Here is an 18,603-nt window from a genome sequence, read left to right as displayed (position 1 = left end):
AACTTTGTTTTCCTGATGCAATTTTTAGGCCTACACGTGGCATGGATTATTAATTTTTCAGCTAGAACAATTTTTGAGAAAAAGTGCTAAATAAACGTCTACAGTTTCATCAATGCTGTATCGGCAATATGAAAACGCATGCAGTTAATATGTCTTTGAATGAAGGTGTTGTTATTTACATAAAGAAATTATATTCTTCCATTTTTATTTAATTAAAAATTCAAAATTATTCGAGCCCTGATAGAATGACTGACTCACTGTACAGTCAGTCGAAAATTTTAATATTGGAATGAGGGGTATTTTGGCAAGCTGAGCGAAAAAATAATGTCATATGCACCTTTTCGTTATATCTTCAAATGAAAAATGAGTTTTGTGGGTTGTCAAAACTCCCTCTGAAAGGGAAACTATTCAACTTATTCTATATGTTGGTAAAATAACAGTGATCATCCATCCATGTATCATCTTCTATACTATAATAAAGGAAGGAACTGGATTATAAACGTAGCCTATACAGGTCTAAAGTATAGGGAAATTATGTTTTACGCATTATCACGTCAGAACTACTGGACTGATTAACTTGAAATTTTGCATATAGATTCTTGCTTAACCGAGGGTGGTTATAGACTAATTTGAAATTATTCAAGATTTGATTACATCAAGTTTTCAATTTGTTAAGTTTTCAATTATTTGTCATGCTTCCAGTTTGTATGGAAGCAGCAGAAGATTTCTCTTAAAAGGGAAATTAGAAGATACGAATGATTGAGGATCCTTTTCGAATGATAAAAACAGGTTTTCCGTCACACCCAAATTTTTTTCGCCATTTTTAATCCAACTTCTTTTTTTAATAGAAATGTGGTCATATTGGTCACTTGAAATGCAGCATATAAATTCTTAATCAACTGAGGATTCTTATAGGCCTATTTTGAATAATTCTTCTAGATTTCATTACGTCAAGTTTTAAGAAACACCCTTGCGAAGCACGGGTTACCTGCTAGTAACTAATATAATTCATGATTTGACTTCAAGAAAGTTGGACTCCCTTCATTTCAACTCTATTCCAATTTTAACCATGTTCAAAACCCCTTAATCAACGAAACTAGATCACTTCCATTGTTACAATAAACTAATTTCACAGCCGATATGCTACGATAACACTATTCCCTACACCAGCACAAAGCAAAGCAAGCCATCACACCCGCAGCTTGCTGGAAATCCAATTTAATTCTGATAATTGGCAATAGGTAACAGTGCGCTCCTAATTGATTCTGCCCTTTACTATCGCATACTAAAAAACATGCAGACTTGCTGTTAAAATGTAGAGCTGCAGAGTTAGAAGAACAAGAAAACATCTTCATTACACTGGTATAAAATTCTTCACACCTCTTGAAGAAGACGAGGAAAAAGGTAGAAATGAACTCATGAATGAAACGGTCAAGAGGAAGACAAAATGAATAAGAAGTGGAAGGAGAAGAGAAGGAGGAGAAGGAGAAGAAGAAGGTGGAAAAGAAGAAGGAGAAAAAGAAAAAGAAGAAGAAGAAGAAGAAGAAGAAGTAGAAGTAGAAGAAGAAGAAGAAGAAGAAGAAAAAGAAGAAGAAGAAGAAGAAGAATAATAAGGTGAATGGTGAATGACAAGGGGTAGGAATAGAAGTGGGGAAAGAAGGAAAATAATTATATAGAAGAAGAAGGAGCAAAATAGTACAGATGAGAGTATGAACTCAAAAATGGATAAATAAATTCGAGAATGAAGTGAAAGAATAGTAGGAGGACATTGATGAGGAAAACATGACGAAAGCAAAATGAGAAGATGGTGATTAGGGAAAGAAGAGAAGAAAAGAAGGAGGAGTAAAAAACAGGAGGTGAAAAGATGTGAAAGGAGTAAAAACCAAGCGCAACTCTTCTGCCTTCAATTACCGGGATTTATACTGGGCCTAGATTAGTGATCCGTAGGCCGTGCCAGCGGCATTAGATTAAGCAGTTGATTAAAATTGGTGAGCCTCGCAAAGAGAAAGAGAGAGAGAATTGAAGAAATAGAGAATGACCAAGGAAGAGTGGGAGAGAATCCCCCTCACACCATGCTAAGCCCTTCATTACAACTGCCCCCCCTCATATACACTCCTACTGACATCAAATAGACTTTTGACTGACAAAGCGTGAAACAATAATTCATTTACTGAACAGCAAAAATCTCTCAACAGATTTGATTCCATAGCAACTTTCAACTTATTTTGGTATGGTCAACTTTGACAACTTTCTATTACAGTGTGGTCCAAGCTATATGGTTGAGTTCAAAGCCACTGATCGGTGAGTGAACGATGAGATCGGTGAGTGAACGTGGCTCTGAACGATGTACTGTTTTGTCGTTGAACGATGCATAGACTCACATGCAGCGCTAGATTATATGGAATTGAAATCGGCCATTAAGAGGACAGCCCGGAAGATTATTACATACTAAAGATCTTGAAGATTTTTGTGATCTATAATATTACAAAAAATATATATTATACAATATCTCGCGCTAAAATACCTCAATGGAACCTTTAATTTCAAAGTAAGAGCTAGCATTGGGGAGGCATAGGTATTGTGCGTTTATACCTCTTAAAGGTCTTTTGGTCCAACTGATAAGAAAAAAAAAATGTCATATCCGGTTCGTTCACTGATCAGTTAATCGTACTTTTTCACCGATGGAAAAGAACGTAAATAGAGTAGCTGAACGTAAACATACATGGCTGAATATGAGGTTGTTTACAAATGATGGACTCCATTATAATGTATTTGGGAGCAGAGAAATGCATGATTACATAAATTCAATAACATTTTAAATATTTTACAAAGCATTTAAAACTACTCCAATCACCTGATGGTTTTCCATTTTAATTGATTACAATGAAATAGGTTAAGTTCTAGTTCTTTTTACAAAATATGATCAACAGGGGAAACATCTGTCATTCATGACTCATGAGCAACCGTTCAGCCACAGAATACACACAAAATGGAAGGTATCAGTCTAACCAAGATTTGAGTACACCAAGACCACAACACATGTCTGCATCATCTTGTTAGAAATTAAAACTACTGCTATATTACAATGCTACACTTTAAGATGGCGGATTATGGCGTCAGGATACTAGCCGACTTTCCATTCTGTGATTCATGTGTGATCACTAATCGATAAGGTTTTTTACTGAACGTAAAAAAAACCCGGTGGAATTGATCAGTGGCTTTGAACTCAACCATTTACGTTCTTTTCCGTCGGTGGAAAGTACAATTAACTGATCAGTGAACGAACTGGATATGACGTATTTTTTTTCTTATCAGTTGGACCAAAGACCTTGAAGAGGTATAAACGCACAATGTCTATACTTTCCCAATGCTAGCTCTTACTTGAAATTAAAGGTTCCATTGAGGTATTTTAGTACAAGATATTATATAATATATATAATATTTTTGTGATATTATAGATCACAAAATTCTTCAAGATCTTTAGTAGTCTATGTAATAGTCTTCCAGGCTGTCCCCTCAATGGCCGATTTCAATTCCAAATAATCTACCGCTGCATGTTAGTCTATGCATCGTTCAACGCCAAACGGCTCTTCGTTCAGAGCCACGTTCACTCACCGGTCTCATCGTTCAGTGGCTTTGAACTCAACCAATGACTCTATTTGATTGACAATGATAAATATAATGGAAAAAAATTCTTTTCCACATTTCAACTTGAAAATGACCTATGATCGAAACAAGTCTTTTTAATATTTTAAATAATAAAGGGTACTTCAAGTTTCAATATTGTTCTATCAAATATAATGAATATATTCATTTCAAAAAATAATCATAGTGTAAGAATAACGGACCAATGACAGCAAGCTACGCCTCTCAGCTTCTCATACTATCTTCTGATTGGAGGATTGGAACGCCCACTGGCATAGTCCTCAATTCTGCAAATAGGGGGCGCCTGTTACTGGCTTGTACCTGCTCACCTCATAACATTTCTGAATCTAACTTAAAATCTAATTTTAATCTTCCGGTAGCCGCGCCCTATTCAATCACACGAGCAGTCGCGTGTTGTAATTTTTACAACATCCTATTTTTTATGTTTTATGTACTCTGTTTATTGTCAAAACATATTAATTAATATTCCCATCTCATTAGATTATTCTACGCCTACGAACATTTGCATGATAACCGTTTCGTAGCCCAATAAGGTACACCAAGCAAAGCCAACAATTTCTGTGTTATTGGTTCATTGGCATTTCTCTTTCCCTATCATTTATACACTATTTATACACTGTCGCGACTAAATGGCACCTAAAGACTGAACCGTTGCTCGGTTGATACTGCAACTCAGTGGAGTGATGGGGGAAAAGTTTTGGAATGCATAGGTGACTCATTCACTGACACCACCCCATTCAATAGTGTTGTGCAGCAAAAAAACTAACACTGTTGAACTTTTTACAACAGTGTGGAAGGTTAATTTACCGTGGTTAAAAAAAGTCAATTCAATGTAACTAGTATGAAAAAATACTTGATTTTCCTGGGGCCTGTTCACAATTATTGATTTCAAGAGGTAAATTTTATTTTAATTTATATTTCCAGATTGATAATTTGGTGAAGAAATTGAAATGGACATAACCTATGTATAATATTTGGACAATTTGAAACTAATTAGGAGATTGAAGAAGTTTTGGGCAATAGCCTGTTTTTATTTTTCGATCATTGTATTGTCTCGGCTGATCTATAGTGAGGTCCACGTTATAATGGCAGTATATAAAGATAGGAGAATAGCGATGCCAATTCTCTGCATTAATTATATATATTTCTACACCGTCAAAAACATAATTGGCATCGTTGTGGACCTATAAAAGGATAGTACCACCGGCTTTGTCGAATGATAGACAAGGATAGCAAAACCAAAGTTGATAAAATACTTTCATTATAACGTGGACCTCACTATAATAATTAGATGAATTAGCTGAAATCTATATATATAAAAGCGAAATGGCACTCACTCACTGACTGACTGACTGACTGACTCACTCACTCACTCACTCACTCACTCACTCACTCGCAGAACTAAAAATCTACCGGACCAAAAACGTTCAAATTAGGGAGGTATGTTCAGTTGGCCCTTTAGAGGCGCACTAAGAAATCTTTTGGCAATATTTTAACTCTAAGGGTTGTTTTTAAGGGTTTAAAGTTCGTCGTTCAGCATGTATATTCTTCTTCTCCCAATCTCTTAATTATAATTGAAATTTCCATATCATATGTTACTATAGAACTATAATCTAAAGAGAGTACCTCTTCGAAAAAGTTGTTAACTGGCAACTAAATTAATAATTTTGTCAAGTTGGCATTAAGTTGAGTTGACTTTGTTAGGTTGGCACCAAGTTGAAGATTTAAATGCATTTATCGCGGAAAAATTGATTGGGCACTGCTACTTCAATCCTGGGAATATTATATTACTAGCCGTCAGGCTCGCTTCGCTCGCCATATCCGTTTAGCCAGACGTTTAGTCTGGACCCCCGACTGGATTGTCCTAACATATGATAAAAATGCTCAAATGAAAAATGCAGGCGAGCGAAGCGAGCCTGCTGATCTCATTCTTGGACGATCCAGTCGGGGGTCCAGGGGGCGGAGCCCCCTGTCTAGACGGATATGGCGAGCGAAGCGAGCCTGACGGCTAGTCTATATATATATAAAAGCGAAATGGCACTCACTGACTGACTGACTGACTGACTCACTCACTCACTCACTCACTCACTCACTCGCAGAACTAAAAATCTACCGGACCAAAAACGTTCAAATTTGGTAGGTATGTTCAGTTGGCCCTTTAGAGGCGCACTAAGAAATCTTTTGGCAATATTCCAACTCTAAGGGTTGTTTTTAAGGGTTTAAAGTTCGTCTTTCAGCATGTATATTCTTCTTCTCCCAATCTCTTAATTATAATTGAAATTTCCATATCATATGTTACTATAGAACTATAATCTAAAGAGAGTACCTCTTCGAAAAAGTTGTTAACTGGCAACTAAATTAATAATTTTGTCAAGTTGGCATTAAGTTGAGTTGACTTTGTTAGGTTGGCACCAAGTTGAAGATTTAAATGCATTTATCGCGGAAAAATTGATTGGGCACTGCTACTTCAATCCTGGGAATATTATATTACTAGCCGTCAGGCTCGCTTCGCTCGCCATATCCGTTTAGCCAGACGTTTAGTCTGGACCCCCGACTGGATTGTCCTAACATATGATAAAATGCTCAAATGAAAAATGCAGGCGAGCGAAGCGAGCCTGCTGATCTCATTCTTGGACGACCCAGTCGGGGGTCCAGGGGGCGGAGCCCCCTGTCTAGACGGATATGGCGAGCGAAGCGAGCCTGACGGCTAGTCTATATATATATAAAAGCGAAATGGCACTCACTGACTGACTGACTGACTGACTCACTCACTCACTCACTCACTCACTCACTCGCAGAACTAAAAATCTACCGGACCAAAAACGTTCAAATTTGGTAGGTATGTTCAGTTGGCCCTTTAGAGGCGCACTAAGAAATCTTTTGGCAATATTCCAACTCTAAACCTAGCGCCGCAGTGCAGGATGGTTTCTTACAGCTTGGCGTTGTTGTCATTCGAGATGGGTGTCTGGCTTGGAAGTGTTTCGGCCGCATTGCAGGATGACTGTTAACGGTTGCCGGAAGATCAACAGCTGGATTTTTTTCGTTATTTTTGGTGATAGAGAAATTCTGATTGCAGATTCGTTCTCAGCGACCCCAAGTTTAGCCTAAAGGCTCAGAATGTCAACAATGTTTTTAAATAATTAAAAATCATCATGAAAAGTCATTAATATGGTAGTACACCACGTTTCTGGAAACTTTTTACTGGTGACTGGAGTTATTATTGACACACAAAAATAAAAATAGTCGTGAGAAAGAAAACTGCTGATGAACGCGAATAAGACCGTCACTCCATTGTTCTATTGTCTCGGCTGCTTGGCTGAGCCTGGCTGGAGGGATCAAATAACCGACTGGTTTGTTCTTTCGTCTGTCCGCTAGGCGTAACTACGCCGACCATTGCTGGGTGGGAGGTGTTACTGCGGCCGCTCGCATTCCCACCAACGCTGCTATTATTTGCTGTCTCAGCGCCTAGTCCGATTCAGCCAAGCAACCAGCCTGCACTGCGGAGCTAGGTTAAGGGTTTAAAGTTCGTCTTTTAGCATGTATATTCTTCTTCTCCCAATCTCTTAATTATAATTGAAATTTCCATATCATATGTTACTATAGAACTATAATCTAGATAGAGTACCTCTTCGAAACAGTTGTCAACTGGCAACTAAATTAATAATTTTGTCAGGTTGGCATTAAGTTGAGTTGACTTTGTTAGGTTGGCACCAAGTTGAAGATTTAAATGCATTTATCGCGTAAAAATAATTGATTGGGCACTGCTACTTCAATCCTGGGAATATTATATTACTAGCCGTCAGGCTCGCTTCGCTCGCCATATCTGTTTAGCCAGACGTTTAGTCTGAACCCCCGACTGGATTGTCCTAACATATGATAAAAAATGCTCAAATGAAAAATGCAGGCGAGCGAAGCGAGCCTGCTGATCTCATTCTTGGACGATCCAGTCGGGGGTCCAGGGGGCGGAGCCCCCTGGCTAGACGGATATGGCGAGCGAAGCGAGCCTGACGGCTATTTTATTATATTCATTGCAATACATTATAATATATCAATTCGAATATTTAAAGAATGCTACAGAATAATGAATAACTCACCTGATATTCCATCATAAGTCCACCACTCCTCCCAGCTTGCCCGGATTTCTGCAAAAAATAAAAAACAAAATTAATCACTAGTTCACATTTCAGACATTTCTATGCACCAATAATACATGTGCAATAAGACACTCTGATGAGGAGATCATGATGGAAATTATTCATGATCATAAAACACTATAATTCATTTCTTCATCATGGAAAAAAAACAATTTTATTTTTGTCACATCAAAATTTATTGGATTTGTACACATGACTCCAGTTTCGTGTTGAAACCAACACATTTTTAATTATTAGAATTGATGGTGATGTTGTCAAATCTCTCCATACATTACAGCTGATGATGTGTTGGTAAACTACGTGAAACCATGGTTCTGTTTTAAAGTTTTTAATAAATTTTTGGTGAAATTTGACAATATCTTTGTTGTTTTATTATTTTTAATTATGAAGCAATTCTTCGTTGTTTATTCTTTGTTCTTGGTTGATTAATACAACAAGTACATCATCAAAAATGATAGGGAGAGAAAAAATAAGGTAAGTTTCAAGTTTCAAGTTTTATTGTTTACATCAGCAATACAACAAAATAAAAAAGGTAACCTTGATTTATTCCTCTCCCAAATTTGGATAAGGTTACGCATAGTCCAAAATAGGTTAAGTCTTTTAGTTGTTCACTTTACATAAGTTTTAGACCACAATATCAATTTCTATTCATTTTCTCATGTTCATGTTCAACTCCAAACAATTTCATTAGGTAAAATCGTTCTGCTATAACATAAAAGAGACGTTCGTTTTGTGTAGTTCATAAATAGTTCTCTATTTAAGGCAATTTCATTGATTGTAGATTCAAACCTATAAATCCAACTGAAATTGAGAAGAAAACATCGCATAATCCCGATTTCATTAAAATTGTCTGAGGAGGGATACAGAGCATGTTTTTCTTTTATGAACTATATACTAACGATTACTGTAAGAACCTAGTTTCGAGAAATATATCGTCACTGTTAATATTATCGGATAGGCACGTTAAAATGTCGGTCCCGGCTGAAGTATGACAGTGGTAAGGCCCATTGACGGCTTAAATTATATATTCAGGGAATCCTCACCAACAAGAGCCATACAAATTTACTTCTTACTGCTAATAGGTGAATTTTTCCCTTCATGAGTGTTCTGAAATTTAAGTTTGAGATTCATTGTGGAAAGTAATGTGCAATTTGGAAAGTAATTGTGATGTGGGAATAAATGTGACCTATAGAATGGATATTCAACACAGCAGCAAATCTATATTTGAAACAATTGAAGCTTGTCTCTCATTGAACCTTGCTCTATTAATGATGAGCAATTATTGGTTTTATAATAAAACAAGGAAACCCTGTGACTTTCCATCAGAAACTCCAATTTTCAATTCCAGCACAACTCCTCCAACTTAACCCTTCCACTACCATCGTTTTTCACATACACAAAATACCAAGTGGGGAAACTGGGTTACCCCAACAAGATTTCAGTTTTATATGAATACTAGCCGTTAGGCTCGCTTCGCTCGCCATATCCGTCTAGCCAGGGGGCTCCGCCCCCTGGACCCCCGACTGGATCGTCCAAGAATGAGATCAGCAGGCTCGCTTCGCTCGCCTGCATTTTTCATTTGTAGGACGATCGATCATATGTTAGGACGATCCAGTCGGGGGTCCAGACTAAACGTCTGGCTAAACGGATATGGCAAGCGAAGCGAGCCTGACGCCTAGTAATATAATATTCCCAGGAATGGATCTAATTGAAGTAGCAGTGCCCAATCAATTTTTCCGCGATAAATGCATTTCAATCTCTTCAACTTGGTGCCAACCTAACAAAGTCAACTCAACTTAATGCCAACCTGACAAAATTATTAATTTAGTTATCAGTTAACAACTGTTTCGAAGAGGTACTCTCTCTAAATTATAGTTCTATATTAACATATGGTATGGACATTTTTCAATTATAATCAAGATAATGAGAAGAATATACTTGCTAAAAGACGAACTTTAAACCCCTAAAAACAACCCTTAGAGTTAAAATATTGCCAAAAGATTTCTTAGTGCGCCTCTAAAGGGCCAACTGAACATACCTACCAAATTTGAACGTTTTTGGTCTGGTAGATTTTTAGTTCTGCGAGTGAGTGAGTGAGTCAGTCAGTCAGTCAGTGAGTACCATTTCGCTTTTACATAGATTTCATATTTTTCCTGTTAATTCATTGATCAAATGCATTACAAAAGCTATTAATATAATAAGAAAAATTATTTTGTTGAAAAATATGTTTTCAATCAAAAACTGACAGGAGAACAAAGTTGAGCATTCTATCATATTGTTGTAAGGGAAATGCTGTCAAATAATTGAATTATGGTTATAGAGAAGCAATTTTCCTAATTTAGTTTCCAAGTGATCATTATGAATCAGGTTTGGCGAAAAAATAAGAATTTAACATTAGATTGATATCTGATGTATTCCGATGATACATGAAATATACCAAACATTTTCATGACATGGAATACAAGTTGGGTAATTTACCCCCAGGATGAATCTGCTTATAATTTCAAAAATAAGAGGAATGAAATGATTTTATGAGATAAAATAACTAAAGTGATATGTTTTTAACAAATACTCAACGTTTCAATGAGATACATCAGCATTATCTACAAAAAAATAGACAAAATGTGGGTTGGGGTAGTCCAATTACCTCGCTTGGGGTAATGATAAAAAGGGTTAATCACAAATTAACGACTAAGTTATATCATAGAGAAACAATAGCGTAAGTAGATATCCCATGGTATAGGGAATTTATGTCGCAACTTTCACTGTTATCTCAAGCCGATTACTGTCGATTATTGAAAATTTTTACTGTTTTGTTGGGGTGATAGTGTATGAACGGCACAATTTGAGAGACTACCAGCATCACACAGCTGCATATGAAAGAGCTACGTGAACTATCGGCTTGGGATAACAGTAAAAGTTGCGACATAAACGCCCTATACCATGGGATATCTACTTACGCTATTGTTTCTCTATGGTTATATCTGGAAACAAATTAAAGACAGGTTCTCCGTGATAATTTTCTCAGGCTCTATCAGCCCGATGAGCAATTACTTTTATAAGAAAAACAACAAACCCCTGTAAATTATCCTCAGAAAAACTCTAATTTCCAATTAAGTACAACTCCTTCAACCTTTAATCTCAACATACAGATTTTCAACACTTAATAACAACCTTCATGATACAGTCGCTCACATCCTTTGATCCTTGTCCATAAAAAGACTTCTCCACAAAGCAAAGATCCAAACAAGCAAAGACGGGCTCGGATAAACCATCAAAGGTATTGATCAGAGTGAGAAAGGGGCAGAAACACCCCTGTTTTGAGGGGTTTTGGGGTGGATAAGGGCAGACTAGAAATTGCGAATCGGCGCCTGAATTCCGGGATTCGGAAACTGTAGCCCCCTTTTTGAGTTTGTGGAGGGGGGGGGGAACTACCGACGCCAAGTTGTCCAGACGTAGTGACGCCTCAGCTGTTCACCCCCCACCCCAAAAGATATTCCTTTCTTGTTTTGCTGCCCCCTGATAGAGAATTGTAGACTAGTTGGTTGTGTATTATAGTAGTCTGACGACCCTAAAAAAACATTTGTCATCATAACCGGGACGTGGACCTCTTGCTATTTTGGCCTCCTCCTCCGCCTCCTTCTCCATCCCCTCATCAACCACCTCCACCACCTCTTCCGCCTCCTCCTCAACTCACTGATTCTCCTCGCCCTTTCTTCTTCTTCTCCTTCTTCTTCTTGTTCTTCTTCTTGTTCTTCTTGTTGTTGTTGTTCTTCTTCTTCTTCTTCTTCTTCTTCTTCTCTTCTTCTTCTTCTTCTTCTTCTTCTTCTACTACTTCTTCTTCTTTAGAGTTGTGTGGTAGAGAGGACCAGGAGTCCTAACTCCGCCCTAATAAAGGCAATTAATCAATCAGTCTTCTTCTTCTTCTTATTTATCTATTTATTTATAACAATATGGGAGCGAACTGGGAAATCCCAAAAATTACAATAATCACTTTACAAAAAATTTAAAATTGAGAGAAAAAACAAGGAAAAAACTATTTTATATTAGTTAAGAAAAAAAATGCTATGAGAAACTAAATAGACTGAATACTAGAGACTATACTATATACTGGAAACCATATAAATATATGAGAAAATAATGAGAGAGGAATCAACAAGTAACATTCCAAGAATGATGTAAATTCTAAGCTGAGAATTACGAATTAAAATGAGGTGAATAATAACAGAGCTAAGAGAAAGTCAACTACTTAATATGGTACTCTATGTAAGTATGTTGATGAGGTCTAGCGTGGGAAAAATAGGTGTCTACATTGGGTGAAGCTGCTCACATGCCTTCATAAATTATGCTGCTTACATGCTTCTTCTTCTTCTTTATCTGCTTTATTATTTTGCCGGTAAGAATTGAACAAGTAGCATTTTTACTTTCCTTGCCCTATTACCATAGGTAAGGAAAGTATTGCTTTCCGAAAAAAATTAAGGTACCCGAATTTCTAAATTTCTATACGTTTCAAGGTCCCCTGAGTCCAAAAAACTGGTTTTTGGGTATTGGTCTGTGTGTGTGTGTGTGTGTGTGTGTGTGTGTGTGTGTGTGGTGTGTGTGTGTGTGTGTGTGTGTGTATGAGTGTATGTGCGTCTGTGTACACGATATCTCATCTCCCAATTAACGGAATGTCTTGAAATTTGGAACTTAAGGTCCTTTCACTATAAGGATCCTACACGAACAATTTCGATCAAATGCAATTCAAGATGGCGGCTGAAATGGCGAAAATGTTGTCAAAAACAGGGTTTTTCGTGATTTTCTCGGAAACGGCTCCAACGATTTTGATCAAATTCATACCTAAAATAGTCATCGATAAGCTCTATCAACTGCCACAAGTCTCATATCTGTAAAAATTTCAGGAACTCCGATTCTATTAAATCATTCACTATGAAGAGATAGCAGACCTCATGTGTGTCTCCAGCGTTATTGCCCTGTCACCAGCTGGCTCAAATCTTTGAATAGTAGACTTGTGATGCACGGGAACACTAGCGTCAGATGATCAATTTTCATAACGGCAAGGAAAGTTGTGTGAATGCGCCACACCAGATTTTTATTCTAGCATTTTGGTAATTTCAAAACTATCAATCAATTATCATCCTTGCCCTACATTTCTATGTTTTCTTTGAATAACAGAAATCGGAAACTAGGTACATGTAATCTTGTCCTAGTATAGAACTGCCACATAGTGAAAGAAAACTCAATAAGATTTGCCAGTTATCTCAATCACCAACCATACAATAACATCATTGAATGTAACAAAATAACTAACAATTTCATAGACATTGGGCCTGCGAAATGTTACAATTGCTCGGGAATAACAATGTCGGAAATACCTTGTCAAACATCAATATTTGCGATAGCGAGATTCTCAAAATCGACCAAAGGATGATTAACACTTCTACAAATCTACAGATGGAAATTACTAAGATATTGAAATTATTCAAATGCTAATGAATTAATAATTATTATTAAACGAAAATCCAAATTAAATTCTGTAATTCACCCCGAAGACTTCTGCTACTGCAAATATTGACAACAGGGTAAACAGTTAGATGGAATTTTGAATAGTTGTAGCGCTCATCGAATTTCCATCTAGCTGTTTACCCTGTTGTCAATATTTGCAGTAGCAGAAGTCTTCGGGGTGAATTACAGAATTTAATTTGGATTTTCGTTTAATAATAATTACTTCCACAAATATTTTCTATCGATGAAAAAACAAAAATTACCATGGACTAAGCTCAATTATCAGTGGCGACTCCCATGTTCCAATATCTCCAATAAAGTTTGTTTTTAAATGGTACTTTAATTGATAAGAACAATATTTGGTCAAGGAATCTATCAATTTGAAGCGTAATTGATTGAAAACAATCCAATAAATTGACGTTTAACATCAATTGATACAACTACTAAAGTGAGCTATAAAACAAGCAATGCAAAACAACCCCACAAAATTTTGATTTTCTGGAAACCAAAACAGATTGATCGAGTTCAAGCTCTGTTATTACTATAATATATTCTAGTAAATATGTAGTTAATATTATTGCTACAATCTATTGTATTTATCACTACAATAATCTAGTTACAAACTTGTTACAGCAAATTAAGGTAACAGAATAACCAGATCCTCTCCAATATCAGTATCGATCATAAACAATTTTGTATTTACAATAATATAGTTACAAACTTGTTACAACAAATTAATATAACAGGATAACCAGACCCTCTCCAATATCAGTCTCGATCATAAACAATTTCAACCAGGAATGTTTCCGTTGATAGTGGGAGGCTAATTGAATTTGTGTAGACATTAATTGAAGTGATAGTACGTCAGGTATGTGTACCAAATCATTTTGTTGCGTGGGAATAATATTACTTGTAGAGCCTCGTGTATAGAATGTTATGAGAGATGCCTCATATATTGCAGTGTTAGAGACTCATAATTGAGTGTTAAATCAATTCGTGTTATTCTGTCACTATACTATTCTACCCACACATGAACTCGATAATGTAAACTTGATTGAATAATATTCTGTCATATTGATGGACAACAGGAATAGTCAATTAATTAATTGAATCCCTCGCTATGAAAAATCTCTGAATGTGACAAGCTATTTCGATTTTTTAACCACTGTTTGGATTGTGCATTTTTGTGCAATTGTGCACTGTTAACTCTGCATTTAAGTTCTATCCCATATACTTATTATTCTAATATGTTGATATATCTAATATATTAATGAATTGGGTACTAAAATATACACCCAATATCCGCACACAAAAAAAAACCTACTCTAGAACATGGTACGCCATAGTGGAGTAGGTCCACACAGAAAAAAACTAAACAAGAAGAGGACACATTGAAAGAAATTCCTGAAACTAACTAGACTATTGTATGTAGTTATGAACTATCTAATATTTCTGTAATTGATGTAGTAGTTTTAGGTTTTTGGGGAATAAACGTTTATTTATTCAATATATGCAATCAAAGATCAAAAAAAGTTCGAGTAGGTTTTTTGTTCATGCGACACGAACACCGAAATAGTTATTTGTGCAACTAGTGCGCAAAGTGACAGTTTGCTGCACCGAAAGAAACGTTTACGCACGAGCCGTAGGCGAGGGCGGAATGGTTTCTTGAGTGCAGCAGAGGAACTTTGCTCACGTATTTCACATAAAAATTGAATATGAGAAGTGGTTGATTATGGGTAAAATGATAGCTGAAATTCACCAAATGTTTGTCTGTATAATTTTGTTATCAATAACAACATTAATTTATTTTAAACTTGATAATCCAATTGAAACTTAATAATCGATCATTTATTCAAATTGAAAATTAAATTGATCCAATCAATTTGAAAAATTTTGAGTGAATCTTAATTTCTAAATAATTTTTCAACCAATTTATGAATGAAAACAATATTATTTGAAATAATGAATGATTAATAATATTCAAAATGTATAATTTGATGAGTTCTCATTTTTATTTATTTGAAAATCAGAAAAAATATAGATAGAGCAAATTCGCATTCAAAATATACGCCAACAATGTCAACAGCTGATTGGGATGGCTGCAAGATAATATGCAAAGTATTAAGAGTACGCAAAGTAATACTTTGCGCACTAGAGCGAAAAAGTGATTCTTTGCGTTCTGTAATAAGTGCAGGAATGGCCACTTTTCAAGGTAACTGTGGGAAAAAGAATATCATTGATTCTAATAAAAGTATTCATAATATGGTAGCCTGTAAGAGCATGTGATAGTTAAAATACTCTCACAAGAGTCAATTCTTTTTATTGAACTCGATAGAGATCAAAACTAGGACAGAATTTCTGTAACAAGATATGTTTTGCAGAAAAGCTTGCTGTAACCAGATAAGCTGTTGGATGGAGAGAGAGAGACATCGGAAAAGCGAGGAAGCGGTAGACACCGGAACAGGCTTTACAAGCCTATAGTGAGGTCCACGTTATAATGGCAGTGTTTGATTAGCAATGGCATTGCTATCCTTGTCTATCATTCAACAAAGCGGATAGCGCTATCTCTATCTCGCTTTGCTCTGTTGCTAGATCGTCTATTAACAATGTAGAATAAATAATTAATTAACAAAATATTTCATCCTAATTATGAGAATTCATTATGAAATTATTGAAAAATGAAATTTCTTGCTTAATAAAATATAAATGATTATTTTAAACGATGATGAACTATCAATATTGCATCAATAAACCTGTATCAGCTACCGTCTATTGAAGGCATTGACAAGACAGAGGATCAGCAACGTTTTCTCCTATCTTTCTTCACTGCCATTATAACGTGGACCACACTATAATCCAGGATCCATGTTGATGATGATGTTTAACTGCCCTATTCCAACTGTACAGCAATTAGATCTACGAAATAAATATTCATTTATTTATTTACATCAATAGAAAAATTACAACAACATATAGAGGCTTACAGCTTTATGCCAAAACAAGCCTCATTGAAAATCAATTGTTTACACAAACTGAAACTAAATTAGTACTAAGAAAGAAAAAAAACTAAAAATAGCAATAAAAATAGTTTGGAAGAAAGATTATGAATAGTAAATAACACAAGACACAATAGAAAATAGAAAAAAAAAACTGAAGAAAAAAAAGGCTAATTGAAAAAAGAGAATAGGTAGCAAGCATATTTTAAGAAGAAGAATTTGAAATTTAAATTTTTAAGGTCTGAAAATTGATTAAGCATTTATAATATTCCATCTAACACAGAGATATCACCTTCCATGCATCATTATTTCAAAGCATCCAGAACCCTCTAAAAACGACTGCTACCTTAGAATGTGTATGGAGAAGTAATAAGAAACAGGCTAACACCTGCGTTGAGTGAGAAATGCATGTTTTAAATGACTACAACGCTCTTCACAGCAGTGCAGTGTTGTATGGTACAGGCTTCAGTTACTATATAATTCACTTCATACAGTGACTGTGGTACAGGCAGAACAGATGAAGTAAAAGTGTATTCATCAACAGAATGACTAATCCAACTTCATATTTAGCGGGGCGCTTTTTGGCACGTTGCAAGGTGCGTTCAACTACATGTACCTCTTTCATCTCATCTACATCATCTTTCCACCCATTCTCCATCTTCTTCTTTTTCTTCTTCCTCTTCTTCTTCTTCTTCTTCTTCTTCTTCTTCTTCTTCTTCTTCATCTTATTCTTCTTCTTCTTCTTGAATGAGAGAGATGTTGTCAGTTTGTCAACGATGATAATTATGTGGAACTGACAATGGGCCATATGAATAAAGTTGAGCATTTGCTTATACTTCTAAAATATGGAGCATTTGCTTCATTTTCTATGAATAAACGTTAGCAAAACCTTTTGCTCATGCTCATCAAAAAAATATTTTGAGCATCTGCTCAAAAGTAAAAGCTTATACTCAAAATTGTATGAATAAACTAGAGCATTTGCTCAACTTTTAAAGCAAATGCTTCAAAAAAGTTGAGTATATTTTATTGTGTCTTGAAAGAAGAGGGAGACATAAATAAATAAGTATGATTTTATTGCCGTTAAATTCTTAGAACAATAGGCAATGTCAAATATTGAATACAGTACGACAAAAGATAAAATCAAGTTTTACAGCAACTGTACACACAAAATTACATTACTGAGTCTTAAAAATAATACAGTAAGTAAACTGTAAGTAAACCTAATTCCTTTACTAGAGCAGCTTATCACCTTTTGGTCATAGTAAAATGGCTCAACTCTAGGAAGAGGAAACTATACCAGATACAAACACAACCAATATTTGAGAACTATGAAACTCTTTTTAGATTCAACTATGATATTATATATATCATCATTATTCTTATAAAAGGATAAATACGTCGTACAAAAGATAGTCACCTGATATAAAAATAGCCATCACAAAATAGGAAATAGGCATTTAAGAAGATGAGAGTGTAGACGATTATAAGAAGCTATTGATATTATGAGAATATGCTGAAGATTATTATAGAGATGACATTTTTTCACGCTATTATTTCAAAATTCTAAACTCAACTAACAAAAAACTCTATTTATAAATAGAAAACAGAGCAGACGACGCAAACACAAGCGGTGCCTCCTACTTGCATATTTAGCGCTTCCGTGAGCTATAAAAACAAAGTAAGGCTACAAAAGCGAATCAGCTGATGAAAAATAGGTGAGGATTTGCTCCAGAGTTCAGGAGCGTAAGTTAAGAGTATAAGGTAAAGCTTATTCATATAAAAATGAGCAAATGCTTTTCCTTCTACCTTTTGCTCATGAGCAAAACCTTATGCTCCATGCTCTTGCTCATGAGCATTTGCTCTGGTTTTATTCATATGGGCCATTATATTATCTCTTACATTTCACATCAATATTGAGAAATCCCTAAAAATCTTTGTTCATGATACAAATTATAACAATTCTCCATTCATTTTCACTATTCGGGGTTAGAAGAAAATCACTCATTCTATCAGAAAATTCACTCCCAGTCACTCACGATTTTCCAGAGAAAACTTCAAGCTGTTTGAACAAAACGCGATTCCAATTCGCTTTTCTTCTGACGACCGACAGAGACTTTCCCAACTGTTTTTCCCCTGCTCGAGACTTTTCTCTCGTCGGAAAACTGAAAGCCGACGACACGGAAAAGTCTGTTTTACACACGTGACTAAAACTTATAAACGTCTTTTCCGACCTCTGTCTTCATGCTCTGATCCTACAGACAGACAGACAACTGGTGTGTGGA

At 35.7% G+C, this 18,603-nt stretch overlaps 1 protein-coding gene across 1 annotated transcript in view; it reads right to left on the bottom strand.

Annotated features, from left to right (window-relative positions):
* The window catches only part of LOC120348903 (carbonic anhydrase-related protein 10-like), a 244,794-nt gene that overhangs the window by 132,447 nt on the left and 93,744 nt on the right, over positions 1-18,603 (bottom strand). The window contains exon 2 of the mRNA XM_039438567.1: positions 7,761-7,808. Within this exon, the coding sequence (XP_039294501.1) occupies positions 7,761-7,808 (48 nt within the window). The remainder of the gene's footprint in view (positions 1-7,760; positions 7,809-18,603) is intronic.

This window comes from Nilaparvata lugens, chromosome 12 (genome assembly GCF_014356525.2).
Source record: "Nilaparvata lugens isolate BPH chromosome 12, ASM1435652v1, whole genome shotgun sequence".
NCBI classification, from domain to species: Eukaryota; Metazoa; Arthropoda; class Insecta; order Hemiptera; family Delphacidae; genus Nilaparvata; species Nilaparvata lugens.
This window is presented reverse-complemented; position numbering and strand designations above follow the sequence as displayed.